Below are 20,009 nucleotides of genomic sequence, written 5' to 3'. Positions count from 1 at the left end.
CCTAAACCAAATATAAATTCATAAACACTTTACCTGAAAATGATTGCATATGGTGTAAAACATTTTCATTTAACCAGAAAGGAACTCGCATTGGAGTTTGTAAAAAATAAGATAATAAAGATGAAATAAAAATAGAAGTTATTCAAAACTAAAAAAAAAGTTGCTCAAAACATAGTCAACTTATTTAAGTTTCATGAAAACACATGTATGTATGATCAACTTTATTTTAAGGTGACGTATGTCCACGTTACTACATGCACTTACTATAGAAATAACAGTAAATTATGCATAATTACAAGTAACTGACCCTAACCGTAACTCTATAGTAAGTACATGTAGTTAATTAATATTAAGCAGTACTTATTTGAGTAAGAACAATGTAACTACGTCACCTTAAAATAAAGTGTAATCAACTGTTAAAATGTAAGAATATAAGCATGAAAGTAATTATCAAATTAAAATGATAGTTCTGTCAACTGGGCCGAAACTCTCTCACACTGTCCTTACTGTTCTTTATTGTGAATTCCTGCATTCACAAAACTTGTTGAGAACATCAGACCATTTTTTACACAGACCTTTTGGCCTAAACATGCTGTTGACCAGCAGGATGGGAAAACATACATTAAACATCAGACATATAGTTCAAGGAGACACTTACACATGAGTATGCATACACACACCCACACAAAAAGAGCTTACAACTTCTATTTCTGCAGCAGAGGCACATTTGTAACAGGGGTGATAAGAGCTGAATGTGTTTTGACCCCATCAGAGCAGACGACTCCTCCAAATCTCTCTCTCTCTCTCTCTCTGCATTACTCAGGCACACAGAAAGGCCTTAGCCAGCAGGACTCTCTCTAACTCCCCTATCAAGCAGGCACACTCCTCCAGATGCTCAGAGACGTCTGGCTGCACTCTAAATGAGCCCAAGAGCCCATTTTACCTCTCACTTTAAAGGTGCTCCGTACAGAGCAAACAGTGGAAGAAATGGCCAATTTGAGTCTTTTCATGATGGAGCACATGCAAATTTTAAAGCCATGCCAGACATCATAAGGGCTTGAGGTGATGAGAACATGCAGCTATACGTATCAAGATGCTTTGTGGCTGTGATCTTTACCATAAATGCACTATACATTTTTTTTTTGTAAACTAAAATAATCAGAGTACATTTCTTACTTCAACTTACTTGGAGCCTTTCTACTTCAAAATTTCACTTGGTGTACTTGATGTTGCTTTAATTATTTGTGAAATTACTAGCAATTCGTGAGTTTCTACACCACTTTTTTTTCAGTGCAGAGAATCTACAGTCTTAGAAACAAAAGTTCAATGAGGTTCTATACATAACCCTAATATTCTTGAGTCAAGTCTGTTGATTCTGGTTTTCTAGTGATGAAGCTGTTTAATTCATTAAAATTTGATCAAAATAAAACGAAATTATTTTAAACTAAATCCATAAAATGAATCCTAAAAGACTCTTTTCTTCAAAGGCCCTGATATACTTCAAGCGAAATCAAAGAACGAACTGGCAACCATCTACAACATCCTAGCATTGTAGTAGCTTTTTCTTTTTTTTTCTTTTTTATCTAAAAGTACTTGACTTGTGCAGTGTACTGGCTGTTCAAATAACCTGTTTAAATGACCAAAAGGGATATGTTGTTTTGGATACCACAAGACAGTCCACTTGCTGAAGAGGGTGCGCTAAACGAAAAGACAGAAACAAACATGCTCCAACATCTCACAGATCAGCTTTTTTCTACTAAACCTCGATGAAGTATTCTCTAAGAACTTGGAAATAATGGTGTTGCCCTTACGCCTATAAACTGCTGAGCTTTAATGCTGCAGATTAACACTAACATGGAAAATCGAACGATCACAGCATATTCAGCCAGTAAAAAGTACAGATTCAACCTATAAGATGCTGAAAAGCGTGCCAAAAAGTGTGAATGTGAGCACAAGTGCACCTGCAGGACAGAGAGAGGGCAGTTCCATTAACCCCTATTCATCTCTGACACTGAAAAAAACACAGCCATTTATAACAGGCCTGACAGTACAGTGTCCCAGTAACCCTTACTGTGCCAGGGCGTTAATCCACCAGACATGTGCTGTCTGCTCATTAGGGCTCAAAGCAGGACACTGGAGAAGACAACCTCATATACTGTACAGCACTTCATTTGACATAAAACAGCCACCTTACTAGCATGGAAGACTTAAATGAAGATTCAAAATAAAATAATAATACATTTTAAACATAACCCCACATAATAATATAATAAAAGTAAAAAAAAAAAAAAAAAATTATATATCTATATATTTTTTTCTTTTCTTTTTTTTCCCACTTTTATTATATTATTATAAATATATATATATATTATACATACATTATACAATATATATATATATATATATATATATATATATATATTATACATACTGTACATAACATGTACAGTGTTATTTTAGTATTATTTATATAGTTTTTATTCATATTTTGAACTAGCTTTTATGTTTATATTTTCAGTTTCATTTTAATTTAAGTTCAAGTTTTAGTAAATTTGGCTTTTGTAATTTAAAAAATATATATATTTCTTTGTGGCTTTATTTTATTTTTTATGTCTTTATTTTATTTTTATTAGTAATTGTAGCACTTCAATTTAAACTTTCGTTGTCAGTTTTTATCTATTTATTTTATTTAATATTTATTTAAATGAATGAAAAACATTTTAATAGTTTTTGAACAATCTGTATAATATAATATAATATAATATAATATAATATAATATAATATAATATAATATAATATACAGTAGTCAACATTTGAAGTGGATCAAAAAAGTTAATTAAAGTTGTCCTAAGACAAGAACGGCTATTGTTCAAAATCCATGTATAACTTTGATGAAAGGTTTTGATCCTCTTCAAATATTGACTACTGTAAAATAATATAATATAATATAATATACCTTGCTCATCAAGCAATTTCATGGGTTTTTAAGTCAACATAAAAAGTTCAGCTGGCTATTTGTGTGCTTCTGTATGTTTGTTTGTTTGCTTGATGGGCCAACTATGTCATTCTCCACACTTCATTTCGCACACATTTAAAAGCATTTAGCAAAACCGTGGTGAGTTGCTAATCTGATTAACTCTTGGCTTTTAAAATCACCTCCTTTCCTCTCCTCTCCCAATCCTCTCTCCCATTAGAAGATAATAAATAGCAGGAACTTCTCACACATAGAACCTGCACCTGTGTGTTTTTCTGAGTGCCATTAAGTTTTAATTAGACAGGTTCTGTGTGTACAGTAGTGCATACAAGGAGTATTAAGCAAATTTATGATGCATACGGCGAAGGACGCTGGGAGATGTATGTTGGCGCGAAGGGAGACAGAAAAAAAAGAAAAAACTCAAATCAGCACAATTCGTTTCCTCCCATTTCCAGCATGTACAATATTTAAGCCATTAAGGGCTGCTTCTGTCAGCGCATTCTCAGCAACACATTAGTTAGTGGCTGAGAGAGAGAGAGAGAGAGAACAGGCAAGATGCCCAAGACGATCCTCTCCATCAAACAGAACACGCATGGTCGACACCACAGTTACAAACGCCAATGCTTTCCATGCAAAAGTGCATATCAGGCTTCCTGGACATTCCCTCCTGACAGGTCTGATTTTCAATTTAATGGGAACATTTTGCAGACAAGCTACTCTTTCATCAGTGGCTCTGTTTTTAAGTGAGGTGGGGCTTTGAGGATGGTTTGACCTGGTTTAGATATGAGAGAACAACTGGACGGGATAGCAGTCCTGGCGATAGCAGGTGGAATAGACTCATAAATGGTGCATACACTGTTAATTGACTGTATTGAGCTGGACAATATTTTACAGCTTTCAATTATAGGAACCGTCATTTTTATCCTAACAGCATTGTCAAAATTATTCAAAATATAAGATATTTTTTATGTGAATAGAACTGTTAACTTACACAGTAAGTAAAAAAAAAAAGTAAAAAAAAAAGTATAATTTCAGAAAGAAAATGTGAAAAAAATGAACATTTTTTAATTATAAGTGCCATTATGTGAATATATAGTAATAAATAGTAACTTTTTTTCTACATATATTTGACTACTTTTTTAATGCATGAAAAATGCTCCACAGAGGCATTGGTGAGTATTTTTGAGTGATGATGTAAATGAATAATTGTGTGAGAGTTTATACAATAGATTCCCTGAAATGATTCCCAGAAATAAACCGAAACCTAGAAAGAAAAAAAACACCTAAAAATCATGGCAATATTCACAATGGTGCTTAATTTTATCGACATTAATACATTATGAATATTGGATATATCGCCTTATATTCCGGTTACCTTTGCTAATCATGCGAAAAAACGAATTTTCGGACTCAGTGTGAATGGACCTTTAGACTGAGTGTGAAAGCTAATTTCCCTGGCATCTTATTTCCTAGAACAAACAGAAAAAGAAAAAAATATAGAGGAATATATCTAGATAAACATAATAAACAGAAACGGAGAAAAGCCTGATGTTACTCGCACACGCATACACAGAAAGACCAATGTGCTGTCAAGTGCAGCTGCCGGTTTGTTTTGTGGTTATCGGGAGCACAGAGCAGCCGTGGTGTAAACAGTCCAGGCCGTCACACTGACATGCTGGCTAAATGTCGTTTTTCCAGAAGCCTTTACAAATGGCTCACAAGACAGGTGCTTTTCCAACAGCTTGACCTCTGACCCATGCATGTCTGTCAGCCAGTCTCTGAACTGCGAATTCCTGAATCAGAGAGCATGTTTTATATTTCACACTGGAAGAGAGAATGTGAGCAGCGTGGCTGATTTTTATTTTTTTTGTTGTAAATGTAATATATTTTTTTATTGTCTGGTCTTCACTGCAGCATAATCTGCCAATTAGAAAAAAAAAGACTGTCTGACCCAGATGCAATGTGACAAACAACAGTACTTTTTGAGAACTTTCAGTGTTTCGTGTCGCTCAGGGGCGGGTTTATCCAAAATAGATTATTCCAAAATAGTAGATGGGATTTTCTGCATGGAAAATTAAATTCAGAACTTCTACACTTCTAAATTCTAAAGCAGAACTGAGTTCATGTAAAGCCAGCTAATCAGATTATAACTAATGATTTCAGACGACAACAGATGAACCAACTATTTGAAAGTAGACAATTCCTACCCAACTTCACCAGGTAGGGCTTTACTCTCTGCACTCCCATTGGTAGTTGCCACATTACATCATTGCTCATTTGCATAAAGTTAAAATGCTATTTATCGATGCCCATGTATCTAGACTAAAATTCAAAAGTTTGGGTTTAGCAAGATATTTCATGTTTTTCAATTTTCAAATCTCTTTTGCTCACCATCAAAAACACAATTCAAATTCAAGTTTTTTTTTTTATATCTCTCATAGATATAAAAAAAATAGCTCTATAGCTCATTATTCCAGTCTTCAGTGTCACATGATCCTTCAGAAATTGTTCAAATAGGCTGATTTGCTGCTCAAGAAACATTTTTATAATAATAAATGAGTCTTTGATAAATAGAAAATTCAAAAGAACAGCATTTCTTTGAAAAAAAATTATGAATACATCCTTATTCTCAATTTAATGTGATAAAAAAATCCTACTGACCCCAAACTTTTGAATGGTAGTGTACCTCTGTAGTGATTGAAAAATCACATACAGATGTAAGGAGAGGTTTTGGAACAATTTGTCCTGAACTTGATCAATCCATGATGAAGAACAGATTAGTCTCTTGCCAGGTTTGGGTGACGTTGATAAGACAATACTGAGGCACCTGCAGGACTCTGGGACATGGCCTGGCTCAGTCTAAGGCTGTGAGCAGATGGTGTGTGTGTATGTGTACGTGTGTGAGCATGTAGCGAGAGTAAAAGCACTCTGGTTTTGCTTTGGGACTGGACCAAGAACCAGACGCAAGGTCATTTCAATGAAAAACTACTAGTGAAGTTGTTTACTCCTGATTTAAACATCAAAACCTCTGGCAGTAGCCCTGTGCAATCAAATTACACTGTTTGTACTGGCTTAAATAAATAAATGTGCTCATATTCATGTTTTTAGACAAGCTCTGCAGTGTTCCTCCACTGACGGCATGTTTCTCCTCACTAGATGGCACTGTGACCAAAGCCTGCCGTAAGCGAGGAGAGCCACTGAGTTTGGCCACAGCACTGCTCAGCTTTAACTCAAATCGATGGTTATTACTGTGTCCTTGGCCCAGTCGCCCACAGCAAGCATTCAAATGGGAGGGCGGCCAACGATTCCCCTTTTTCCTCATGGGCCTAGCTCCATCTCCCAGCATCCACATATATGCTTCCATCTCTCTCAATGAATCCCTCAACACACAGGCATTTATACACACTCAACGCTGGATGTAAATGACAGGGGTACAGCTGCAAGAGACTAGTGCTATAGTGCTCCTTTATTATCTTGTTTTCCAAGCGGTTTATGAGGATAATGCCAATGTATTCATAACGGGGTTTACAGAGAGACGTGTGTGTGTGAGTGTGTAGGAGGGGTTAATCAGAGGAGCCTTGATAGAGTAAACAATGCACTGTAATTCCAATCACCACCTGTACCACCCATGCATCACGTGATATCATGTATGAGAGAGTGAGGGGTCAATAAGCCAGCACTGTAATAATCATGCAAGAAATCCGCCGGATATTGATTTGCATTGTTTGTACAGAAAAATGCACATTACTCTCTCTAATTTCACAGCTTTGACAGTGATCTTCACATAAAAATGAAGAAACATCCTGTTAATTATATACAGGCTGGAGAGAGATGATAATTATTAACTGATCCTTTTTCTGTCAAGCTGCTTTGAAATAAAATGTATTGTGAAATGCGCCATACAAATAAATGTGAATAGAATTGAACAACAAAGTAATTTAAGGTTACACTGTAAAGTATAAAGTATATAAAAGTGTGTGTGTGTATATATATCTATATATATATACACACACTGTACGTATCATTGGGAAAAACTGCCATGAAAATATTTTTAACATTATCTCATTATTTGGCAGCAGGTATATTAGGCTGCTGTCACTTTAAGACCTGACACACAGATCCATTATACTGTTACACATGCGTTTTTTTCTCAACTGTTTACGTTCACTTAAAACATAACTGACTGTGTTTACGTGAATACATGCATTTTGACATTATTTTGTGTGTATTTGACTGTTTAAGTGCAATAAGCAGGGAAAAAAAGTACATTTAGAACTGAGGCGGCTTTCTGTGAGCGTACTTTGGGTGTGAGCACAAAATCTGCGGGAATGAGTAAAATTATGCGTAACGCGCAATCCCACGCCGAAATTCAAACCCTGTAACCAACAATATTAATCCATAGATAATGAAACGAGTGAATGAGGGGAGGCGAGTTTGTGTGTCGACTCGCTGTCGGAAAAAATGGTGTGAGAGAGAGAAAGTGCAGCTGATATTGTGTATCTATGGAAAATGTTTTGAAGTGTTTCAGATATTTCAGTATCGATATGTATCGGAAAATATATATTTTTGACAACACTACATTGCACTTGTGTGTGTGTGCATTCTACCTGGCGAAATCCAAATCAGCCTCTCGTGACATGGTGATGTTGGTCAGGTTCTGCTGGAGCACAAAGATATTTCTGCACATCTTCTTGATGCCGGACTCACTGATGCGCTTGAAGTACTGAGCACCATTAATCAGAATGCAGGAGATCAGATGACCCAGTCCTGCACAGAGACAGGAAGACACTCAGAAAAGAAAGACTCCTTCAGGCATCAGCTTCCTGTTGAGACAAGAGGTCACTCTCACCCTCAAAGATATACTGAAACTTGTGCTGCTGCAGGGCGGCTCCCATCACTTCATCTATGGCACTGATGTCCTTATTCAGCTTCACCACCAGGGGGTCGTAGTCCATGCTGGCTGCATTAGCCACGATGGCGTAGTTGCCTTGTTTTGCCAGAGGGATCAGATAATGGAAACAGTGGACCCTGATGGAGCACAGACGACAGGCACGAAATGACAATTATGAGTTGAGTAAGATAAGAACTTTCCTGAAGCTTGAGATATGACTTATTTTAACCCACACAGGATTTCACCTCAAAATGAATATTTTTCACATGAAGTCGTCTTTTCGTTTGACATTTCTGCAAAACCTCAATTAAGATATCTTTGATCATGTGAACTAATTAATTTCAAATTTGGTATATTCTGTCACACTTTTTATTTTAAAAGGGAGTTTGTATCATTATTTTTTTTGTTAATATTTTGAATTAGATTCATTTTATTTTAGTTAAAGATTTAGTAATTTAGTTGTGCTTTTGTAATTTTGTATTAGTTAAAAAACAACTTTTTATTAATAATTTTTCCAAATGAGTACATCTCTACATGCTCTGTTGGAAAATTCATCCTCAAGATAAATTCTTTAAATCAAAACGCAAATATCCATTTTACACAAACAAAAACTTGAAACCATTTTTGAATGTGTGTGTTATTGTTATTATGCAAGTAAGTTAATAGTACTCTAGACTGTCATCAGAGAAACGCCAGATGCTGGTGGTGAATATCTTATTCCACAGCTTCACTCTATAAAGGCTGAATGAACTGGGATGATGGAATGTCCTGTGAGCAGGTGCATGTGTGTTTGTGTGCGGCTACAATCTATGGAGTGTTCATGGCCTAATAAACCTGCGTATAGGTGCACAGATAAAGAGTGTTTCTGAGAGAGAAGGTGAGATGGAAAGGTTTCCGTAATGGCCTCCAACAGACCTGCAATAAACCTCCCTTTTTTTATTATTCACCATTAGAAAAGCTTTAAGCGAAGACGCCCGCAAAAAGCCTGCATCCTCTTCTTCTTACCCTCTCTTATGGCTTAATTTACCCTCAAGCACTGTCAAGGGAAATTTGCTTGATGGAAAAAGTCAATAACGCGTAGCATGGGAGCCGCGAGTTATTGTTTCCAAATCATAAACAGGATCACATAAGCTAAATGATATCAGAGAATAATCGGGCGAGCGGGAGGGAGGGCCTGTGGAGGAGGGTACGGAGAGTGAATGACCCATTGATGCTCTTTTGCCAGGCAGACTCTTTGGAAGGCCTAAAAAAAGCCTGATGGAGATGATAGTTTGTAGCTGTGTAGAATCAGTCTGCAAATCTGCAGAGTTTAAGTCATTGTTTGTGCGAAGATACCTTAAGGTGTGCCTTTGGAGTCTTCTCAGATTGAGATGATAAGGTGGGACCTACCTGACCTCCAGATGCAACACCAGCAAGCAGCGGTCAGCAATGTCCTGGAAGGATCTGCAGAGGTCAGTCAACGTCTGGAGTATCTGTTCTCGACTGCGAACATTCTCTGTGTTCACTTGAGCATCTGAGCCTGGGGATAGACCTAGAAATAGACAAAATAAAAGATAGTCTGCGTTATAAAACAAACCAAAAAAACATTTATAGCCAATATACCAACAAGTGGAAAGACTTCCCAGACTTCCTAATAAGTAATGCCAACAAGTTCAACAAGCACATGGAGATGTGGTATTTGGGTTTCCACAAAAATTAAAGGCTCCAAAAAGTGGTTTTCGCAGAAGAACCATTTTGGGTCCATTAAAAACTCCTTCAGTGAATAGGTCTTAGTGTGAAGAACATTTTAATAATCTAAAGAACTTTTTTCCACTATAAAGAACCTTTTGTGCAATTGTTCGTCGGACAATTAAGCTAATAAAGAACTTTTATTTTTAAGAATGCCCAGCCACTTGCATTTCACAATCATGGAAATCATGAATCAATAAGCCGACAACCAGAAGAGTCTGTGTACGCTGAAAAAAACAATTTGGTGTAGGATTTGCAGGATTTTCACTCTGAAACTGATCTCACAAATACTTACAAATAGACGGCAAGTAACAATGAATCAAACATTATATTTAGAATTTTGAAGTAGAAAGACTGAAGTAGTATATTCTTGTAAAATACTTCAATAATCGTTGTTATATTTACAACAGTGTAATCAATGATCCACAAGCACACATACGGCCACAGGACGACTATCAAACAGAAAAGTGTGTGCGTGTACGACACTAGGCGATCAATGAGGCACGAGAGATGGCGATGGACACTGACTTCCTGTAACTCTCTGTGGCATGTCTGCACTTCTGAAGGTCACATTCGCACACACACATATAACGGTGTGCAGAGAAGTAGTATGTGTGTGTGGACGTGTTTGCTTTGATGATGGACGCCGGTTTGCTCACTTGGCACTGGGTCCCTTGAGTTTGTTCAGGAAAATGGCCACCGCCATTGAGCAATTATATATATACACACAGACCACTGTCAAAAGACATTTGGTAGTTAATTGCTGTCTTTCTATAACTCTTAGCAGGAAAAAGGTTTGTGGAAGATAAGCGTGTGTTTGGCATGGAATGATTAAAAATGCTTGAAGACAAGAAGTACAAATAGAGCAGTGATGACCAGGTGGTAGATTAGAGGCACTGGGCCACTAAGGACTGATCTGTAAGAGCACAGAAAATTCCCCTGATGTGACGACCCGTGGATAACAGAACTGTCAGGCCAAGGTAACAAGAAAAGGTTTTATTTGGCAGGGAAATTAAAACTGAGTACCAAATAAGCTATTACATTTTGCCATCCTATAATTACATTTAAAGAGATGTGCTCACCTACAAATTAAGTTCAACCATCATTTACTTACCCTCATGTCCTTTTAAACCTGTATGACCTTATTTCTTTTGTGGAACACAAAAGGAGATGTTTTAAAGAATGATCATGCTGCTCTTTTTCATAAAATGAAGGCAGACAGAGATACAGAGATACGGTATTTGAAGACATGTCGCACCAGGTTTGATGCTTATGATGCCAAATTACATTGGTTCTTGACGGTTTAACATAAACAGCAGAGGCTAAGATTATAAGTGAAAATGACTTTTAGTTCCTCAAAAAAAGATTTAAAATATAGCATGCAGATGTCAGGATGAGGGTAAAGGGATGAAGCGAGGACTCATTTGTGCAGAGTTTATTCGTTTTTGAAAAATTATTTTTAATAAAAAATAAAACAAACAACAGAAACTACCCAGGAAAAATCATGCCCAGCAGATGGACTGAACTTGGCAGAACAAGGCAGGGCTGGAAAAGGCCAGTCACACTGACAACACATAACGAGAAACACTAGACAACGAACTGGCACAGGACTGCACACACAAGTAGAATAAATAGGGAGCAAACAAGACAGGGCTGTGTCCGAAATAGCCCCCTATAGGGAGATAGCCATTTGTAGTGGAGTCCGAACCCATAGTGGACATTATCGAGTGCACTCATTCAATCCCACAATGCACAACAATAACAAGTGTACAACCGCTCAACGGCTAGAGAATACCCATAATGCACTGTAGGGGTGTCGCAATATACCGGTATTGACGATAATCGTGATATTCAAAGCATGAAATATCGACATCGTGTTAATTTAGAGCAATACAATATACCGGTATTGGCGATATTGGCGTTTTCTAGACGCAGCGCTCGTCCGCGCCCGCGCAGCTAGAGTGAAACACTCTGTCCACTCCCGAAAAAAGTAAGCTGAGCTCGCCAGTATTAACAACAGAGTTCTTCGGCTTCAAAGAAAACAGCACCTTAGAGGTGGTCGCACACCGGACGAGAAGCGCAGCGCCACGTCTTTAAAATTCGAACACATTCTGTATGAGTGTACACACACCGGACGAGAAGCACAGCGCGGTTCTATTCGGCGTCTGTCCGCGGCACCCAGCAACGGCTCAGGACCTTGTTCAAAATCCTGCCGCGACACAGCGCAGAAAAAAGTGTTCAGATCACAGACTCAGCAACTATTGTATTTAATTGTACAGTATAATCATAACATAGTACAGACATTATCTCAATTCCATAATGTCCTTAAACATAATGATATTGCTGGCCATAAACTGAGAAAGTGCGTGTCCGGTGTGCAATACCTCGAGTTGTCATAGACGCGACGCGGCTATTATTTTCCTATTCATCATGGAATGGGAAACGTGACATTAACTGTTAACAGGGGGTTTCTGTGTTCATATATTTAATAAAGGGTGATTATTAAAATTAAGAACCCCGTTTTCTTTACTCATCTTATTTTTGTATTTGTATTTGCACTTGATTTTTTTATTCAAATCTGCTATCTGCATGACTTTATTGGCGCCAGTGCAACAACAGGTTTAAGAGCTTTTCAGTTCTTCAGGAAACCTTCAGACAGTGTTTGGCTTCAGTTTGAAACCAGATAAACTTCACATGCTTGTCTTCCTTCACAAAAATTTGCCATAGATCCATAGATTCTATAGATATCGCGATATATCGATATCGTGAATTCTTTTGGCCACAATAACCGTGGTGTGAAAAATCTAACATCGTGACAGCCCTAATGCACTGTGACGGTCGTGGCGAATGAATTCCCGCATCTCGCCAGAAATTAAAAAGGAATAATAAATTCCTTTTTAATTTATTATTAAATAGTTTAATTAAGGTTTATACATCCATGACAGAGTTCAAGATAAATCTTTTCATCTTACTACTGGAGCTGCTAGTTTGCTAAGTTTCAAATGATTATTCAACAGCAAGCATAAACTATGCAAAAGAGGCAGTCCTTCCTATTTTTAAAGGCCAGTTACTTCATGGATCCAGGATACTATGCATCCTGATAAAGTCTCCTTGGCCTTTGGAATTAAAATAGCCCCACATCATCACATAGCCTTCACCATACCTAGAGACTGGCATGGAGTACTTTCCATAAGATCATCTCTCAATGCAAATCAAACCAGCTATTAGGCTAACTAGGTATGGTGAAGGCTATGTGATGATGTGGGGCTATTTTAATTCCAAAGGCCAAGGGAACTTTATCAGGATGCATAGTATCCTGGATCCATGAAGTAACTGGCCTTTAAAAATAAAAATCTGCCTGCCTCTATGGGAATTTAACATAGGGGTGTCCAAACTTATGCACCCTGTATTTTAAGGAATAACATTTATTTATTTATTTATTTATGATACATTATTCATTCACAAAGAAAATTGGTGTCCTTAAAGGTTGGATTTTTCCAATTTTTTTTAATTAAGGCATTAAGATCAATTTCCAAAAGATGATTTTTTATTCCTCTTTTTATTCAACTTTAGCATGGGTGTCTAAACTTATGCATAGCACTGTATATATATAATCTCTCTCTCCTCTCTAGTGTTATATGTGTTTATTATTTAATATAATATATATTTTTAAATAAAGATATATACATCATACAATTATTTTTTTCAAATATATTATTTATAATATGCATTATATATAAGAATATTCAATAATATTATCAAACAAAGCTAACATGAACAATTTCATATTCCTCTATGTAGCTTTCAATCATTAACTGCTTTTGCACAGCCAGCCAAAGTAAAGCTGATTTACCAGTTTGGCTGCAAAAAAAAAAAAAAAAAATGCTGTTTATCTAAATCGGTTCATAATTTTAGTGAATTTGGAACTGAGCCTATCATGAACAGCATGATCCAGACATTCAGAGTATACTGCAAATCCAGAGGAAACCGATGCTGCACGCCAATTAACCTGCAAGTTTGAATTATGCAGTTAGTCTGAATTCCATCCATGTGTAGAGCTGGTTGTCAAGTTGTGTGTTTGTTAACACAAGTGTGCTCATGTATACACATACCAACTGTCGGTGAACGAGTGAGTGCAGCAGCATGTGGCAAAGCATGGCTGCTCTGTTTAAAGTCTGTGTGTGCCAGGGCCCCCTTACCCAGACCCCCACTGGTGGTGCGAGAGAGAGATGGGCCTGATGTCCATCGCCTCTGAGCTCATCCCGCCACGATGGTGTGATCAAGGTCGCGCCACATGGGTGGCCCCACTATTTCGAGTTAAAACAAACCTCTGAATATCTTCTTCTGTCTCCCTTTAACTTAAATGTCTTTTATCGGAGGCCGTACGCTGCGTAGATGTGTGCCGTGTGCGTGAGTTGGGCTCATCCAATTATTTTCAAATCCTATCTCGCCTAAGCGTCTGTTCGATGCCATCTGTGAGAGGGTGGCACTCATAAAGACACAGAGAGAAGGAGAGAGCGGAGATCAATCATTCGCTGATACCCTTCTCCACGACCACATCCCACTGGCAGTCAGGGTGAAGCTTAAGCCCAAAAACTGCTGTGGAAAAACTGCATCATCTCGCCGCACACCTTCCACAGGCTGTTAAACACAGCGCTCTAATAAACAAGATATCTGACCTCTGCGGCAGCAAAGGGAGAGGGAGACGAAGAGAGATAAAAAGAGAGACCGAAGCCTCATGAATGATGCATGTGATTGGCTGAGAGCGTTAATTATTCGGCTGCAGTAACAGCAGCGACATCTGCATGGGGAGAGCCAAGCTCTGTCTGCCGACGACCTTTGACCTCACTGCGTCAGTACTTTGACTCGCTGGCAAAGCCTTCAGGACAGAAATTGAGTAGGTGTCTTCGGTAAAAGCTATTCCAGAAATGAAAGTGTGTCTGTGTGTATCCATAGACATTATGCTAATAGATGGAAAGCAGACCTTTACTGTCGGCGATAAAGGTACTTTTTAAAACTCCAAAAATGAACAGATCGCTTGACCCAAGAGTTACTCTTTCTTTGGCACTAAAGGCTATGAAAGCTCAAAGCTCTGCGTCTGTTCAGCGATATGAGAGCGATGAATCTCCCGAGAGCTATAGGAAGGTGGATTTGGAAGCATGTGAAAGGAAGAGGGTTGTTTGGACAACAGTTCTGCCTTTTGTCTGTCAAGCCTAGTTAGGTATAAGATGGTTAAAGGTCTTGCTCAAAGGCACGAAGGTAATGGTCAGAGAAAAACTCCTGAGATAAAACTCAACCTGGGGCCAAAGAAAGTCAGTTCACTTGGCAGCTATCTTGTCCAGCTATTTTCTAGTCATGCGAGTATAGCTCCCGTTTACATGAACAGAGAAAGGTTGAAACCTCAAATACAGACGGTGTATGTGTATGGAATCTAAGGAGAATGGGATCCTAAAATTAGCTTTTTAAAAGCTCTAAATCATGTCAAACCTCTTTATTGTCATGCCTATATCATTAAAGAGGTTGTCTCTTTTAACTTAAAGTGCAAGGTTACCATCAGAACATAGTGAGCGGTGCAGTTTTCCCCATTCAACTCTCTACGAATGGTCTCTACTGACTAGGTTTGACCCATGTTTATTTTTTGCTTCATTTAATACTTAAGACAGAACGAGAGGAGTGATGTTAGTTAGAGTTGGAATCTATCTGATTGTAGGTGGGTTTCCGTCCACATCATTTTATGTGAAATACGCATAAAAATGCAGAAAACATGTGACCAAAGAAATCGTTCAGATAAGAAAATCATTGGATCAGTATCATCTCACAGCATCTCAAATTCATTCTGAAATGCCGGAGCAAAAGCCTGTCATCAAAATGATTGGCCGCTATTACCTTCAGACACGTTGTCGCTCCAGACGTAAGGCATCTACTGCTGATAGCTAGCAAAAAAAGTATTTTATCCGCAAGCTCTAAACTGCTAATAATTTACCATCTATAATAATAAAAAAAGCCATAGTGGCTTCCACAGTGGCAACAACATCCATTCTCTTTTTCTAGGACATGGGATGGAAGTATTTGCAAACTGTTGTTGTGATATTCAGATTTTAATTTACAGCATTTGCATACTGCAAATCAAATTCACAATTTGCATGTAAACAGCCTCTCTTATATTTAATCTGCATGTACAGAAGATGTCCTCACTTCCATCCAAGCGCCATCTTTACTACACAAAAGTCTGAGAGGGCAAAAAATACAAATAGTGTTAATAGTGTACAAAAGCCCCAGACAGACGAACACAAGAAAGAACATACAGAAACACACATGTCCTGAGGAAACTGGGCTCTGGGCCCAGATAGATTTAGGGAAGATTTCATGTTATTGAAAAGATCCCAGATGAGCGATGAGACACAAACAGTCTTCATGACCAATCAAAGCCCATCGATTTCTACCCAAACAATCGGTGCAAGAACGTGTCCTAGTGCCAAATCAAATTTAGATTACATTAAGATTCAACACCATGACGCTAAAGAGCAGGATTATCTCGCGCATCTTATCGCAGAGGTCCGAGTGTTTGTTTTAGCAGAGGTTGGAGGGACGGAGATTGAGCAATGCCACGGATTAAACTCACTAAGACAAGGACAAGGTCTCATTGTCAGTCTGACAAACTGCCGGACATTCTTTGTGGAATACTTCTAGCACACAAACGCCACGTCAGGGTGGTCACAGGTGCATAAAGGATGGCTCTTCCTGAGCACGGTGGGCCTGCGTTTTAGAAAGACAAGGGCAAAAGAGCTCTTTCTCTCACTCTCCCTCTCTAGGAACTCTCTTCAGTCGATCCACTTCAAAGCTTAGTCTCTGGTGGTGAGACGCCTTTTAATCTCCCCCACATTACACTGGCAAACGTGTTTTAGTCTGCAAGACAAGACAGGAGAAAATGACTTGTTCATACCTGACTGGCTCCATAATATAAAATCCAATTTAAGGGGGGGTTACAGAGATAAGGGTTTCCGTCGGCGACGGTCCCATCAGCTCAGCAAACACTAAATAATGAACAATGCTGAAGCTGTCCCACCATGATAAAACACTCCATTACGGCTTCTGCACAGAACTAATGGTAATTACACCACGTCCTCCACCGCGCTCTTATTGAATTTTTATCTGCTGTGGACGTGAGTCGCTCTGAAGCAGTCTTTACCCAAAAAACAGAAATAACAATAGTTTTAAAATAGCTTATTTACAGATTTCAGTGAAAGAAATGGAGGAAATTCGGAAGGTATTGTGTGAAGTTTCACCGATGTGACGTCAAACATCCATCGCTGAAGTTTCATTGAAGTCTAGCTCAATATTCTCAATATATTTCAAGTCTAATGTAACAATGCAAGAATAATTTAAAAAATGATTTACACAGACGTTTTCCTGCTTATCTTTCATGAGGCTCAATCAGTTCTTCTGATGAATAAAATGTATTTATTCAGTTCTGATAAAGGGATGAGGTTCAGAAGTTGGAGACACTGGGATTTCAATCTAATTTAAACCTGGAAATGCACAGTTTTAAAAAAGGAGACATAGCAAACACTAAGATTACTCAAATTTGTCAGTATTTCGATTCAAATTATCACTAAAACCTTTGCATGATCATTTATTCTGTAAAGGAAAAATAATAAATTGGAAAACGTTTTGACACAATACATGGCGACACATACTCAATACACAAACCTCCAGCCAAACGTATACAGTAAACACACTCACTGCAGCTCCGGGGCAGGGTGCTGAAGAAGCCCCTGAGGCGGGTGGCGAGCCACTCCATGCTCTCCTGCAGGTTAGCGAGAGCCTTCAGATCGCTGACGTCCCGCAGAATCTCATTCTGAGGAATTAACTTATCACCCAGATTCCCTGTCAAAACCTCAGACTCCTTGGCAAATGCCGCCCTGTGAGAGACAGAAAAAGAAATAATGAACATTTCCAGCATTAAAAAAAAGCCTCACTTGTGTTTAATCATTATTCCGTATGGTCTGCTGAATGTGGCCATGGCGTCGATACAGATTGATTTTAATAACAGCTCAGCACAACTGAACTGTCTGTGGTGGATGTTAATTAAACCAGCGCTTAGAAGTGAAAAAGATCGGTAAAGGTGAAGCATGTCATTTTTTCATGTTAAAATATTTATAGACCAGTTTATTGAGTCATTTAAAAAGCCACTTTTAAAAGCGTAATTAAATTGCTGTTTTTGGAGACATGTCCATTTTTGATGGGCAGCGGAAGTATTTGGTAAACTAGTTTGGATTTATTATTTTTATTATTATTATATTTGCGATATTACACATTCTTCCTCTAAATGACACTTTAAAAAAGAGGTACATGAATGAGCTAAACTGAAAAATAATAGGTGGAAATATTCGTTGCAATCATTATTTTTTTTATTTTTTAAAGTTTCTTATTCTCTTATATTCTTAATTTAATTGACACAACTGAAGTTAGCAAAATATATTTTTTTATCCTCTTACCCATTACCCCTTTAATTCACATAACTTGCAAAACTAAACTGAAACTGAATAGGTGGAAATATTTGTTTGCAATTTTTATCGTATTATTGCAATTATTATTATTTTATTTATAGTTTGGCAAATCAGTTTTTTGCAAAAAAGGTTTCACTTTATTTTGATGGTCCCTTTGACATTCAGTTGACTAAGTAACGTTGCACCTACAGTACACGTCTACTCGCACATGTCTAACTCTCATTAGAGTGTTAGTAGAGTATTAGTAGACTGGTAGGGTTAGAATAAGTTGACGTACTTGCAAAGTTACTCATAGTTAGTAGAATGCCTGTTGGGGGACCATCACATTAAAGTGTTAGCAGATATTAAGCAGACAAGTCTACTGAAAGGAGAATTAAGGTGGACAGGGGGGCAGAAGACATCTAAAGGGGAAAAGAGATGTTGCATGTCCTGGTGGGAAGGTGCGATGAAAATATCTTAGTGTTCTGGGCACAACCGTTGGCGCAGCCTCAACACTGGCCAGATGCTCACACCGGTGCTAATGTGTACATAAAAAAGGCTTTCCCTTACTCTGAAGCAAATCTATAAAGTCAGTATTTTCTTTGACCTCCTCCTCTACAGGTCTGTGATGAATGTGATAGAAAAAAAAATCCACGTGGCTCATTTCTGAACGCTGGGAAATATTTTAAGATAAAACGCAGCGTCTATTGAACGGAAGACTTTTTAACAAGCTTTTATCACTCTGTATAGAATTGCCATACATGTGGCGTAATCCCTCTTTAGCTGATGAAACTGTCAGGGTCATTTATATGATAAAAGCCTCCTGCTCGCCGTTGCGTTTAGCTTCAACAGGTCGGCTAGATTGGATTTTTCTGCCCCACATAACCAGTTCATTTATTTATTGTACAATTGCAGGCCATGGCACATCCAAACCGACGGAAGAACACGTTGAGGGCAATTTTGATAAAAATGGAGCCAGCCCTCCCCCCTCCCTCTTGTCCAATCACAGTTTTCCTCATACTTGTGTCTTCTTTCATTTAAGTGTGCACTTGAGAGGAAAAGAGAGAAAGGGAGGGAGATAGAGAGAGCAAGTGAATCCAAAACAGAATTGCATGTGTGTTTGGGATGCTGGAATGTTATGGCAGATAGTGTGATTGCCTGCAGTTGAATTTGTTCTTGTTCAAAGATGTCAGCTGAAGCTATAAGGGTGAGATTTCACCCTTTGTAACACAGGACCCAAGCAGAATACCAAATTGCATTGGCGTCTGGCAAACAAAAAAATAACCTTCATTTTCGACGAAGTGCAATTTTTGGACTTGAAATGGATCGAGTACATAAGTGTGTTTATTGATCTATTTACAGGACGTGAAGGCCTGCAGATCTGTGTTACACAGCACATGACCGCCGTCTGTGCGCTAACCTGCTCGGATGTGAGCTGATAGCAGTTGTCCGAGTGTGTTTGTATATACTGTGTGCTCGGTGATGAATCTGTGTGGAGAGCTCACATCGGGGACAGTGTGTATTTGTATTATGTATGTGTATATTAGCGTGTGCTCTCACCGTGTGAAGTCCTCTTCCTCTTCTCTCTTCTGTCTGAGCTGTCTGGGTTGGGTCATGCTGGCCCAGTTGGGCAGAGACTGCAGCAAACGGCTGATGTCTTCATCTTTAGCCCAGGATGCACTGATGGTCAGCTTCTCCTCGCACTGTACGATACCCCTACAACACACACACCACACAATAATCTCAACAACACTTCAGGATTAAAATAAACTGATTTAATTCAACTTTGGGGACATGGAAAATTGTGAGTACCATTTTAATTTTCAGCCTTAAATTTAAAAGTCTGTAAACACTGAACATTAGAAGATTTTTTTTATGTTTTTAATAAATATTAAATATAATCTAAGATATATTTATTGTATAAAA

General features: G+C 38.2%; 1 protein-coding gene across 1 annotated transcript in view; it reads right to left on the bottom strand.

Moving 5' to 3' along the window:
* The window catches only part of exoc4 (exocyst complex component 4), a 122,795-nt gene that overhangs the window by 2,159 nt on the left and 100,627 nt on the right, over positions 1-20,009 (bottom strand). Inside the window, exons 13-17 of the mRNA XM_084407823.1 lie at positions 19,644-19,799; positions 17,338-17,516; positions 9,256-9,397; positions 7,825-8,003; positions 7,583-7,742 (exon numbers count right to left, since the gene is read on the bottom strand). Of these exons, the coding sequence (XP_084263949.1) occupies positions 7,583-7,742; positions 7,825-8,003; positions 9,256-9,397; positions 17,338-17,516; positions 19,644-19,799 (816 nt within the window). The remainder of the gene's footprint in view (positions 1-7,582; positions 7,743-7,824; positions 8,004-9,255; positions 9,398-17,337; positions 17,517-19,643; positions 19,800-20,009) is intronic.

The sequence above is a fragment of the Rutilus rutilus genome (assembly GCF_951802725.1).
Source record: "Rutilus rutilus genome assembly, chromosome: 4".
Taxonomy (NCBI): Eukaryota; Metazoa; Chordata; class Actinopteri; order Cypriniformes; family Leuciscidae; genus Rutilus; species Rutilus rutilus.
Note: the sequence above shows the minus strand (reverse complement) of the source record. Positions and strands in the feature narration are given on the sequence as shown.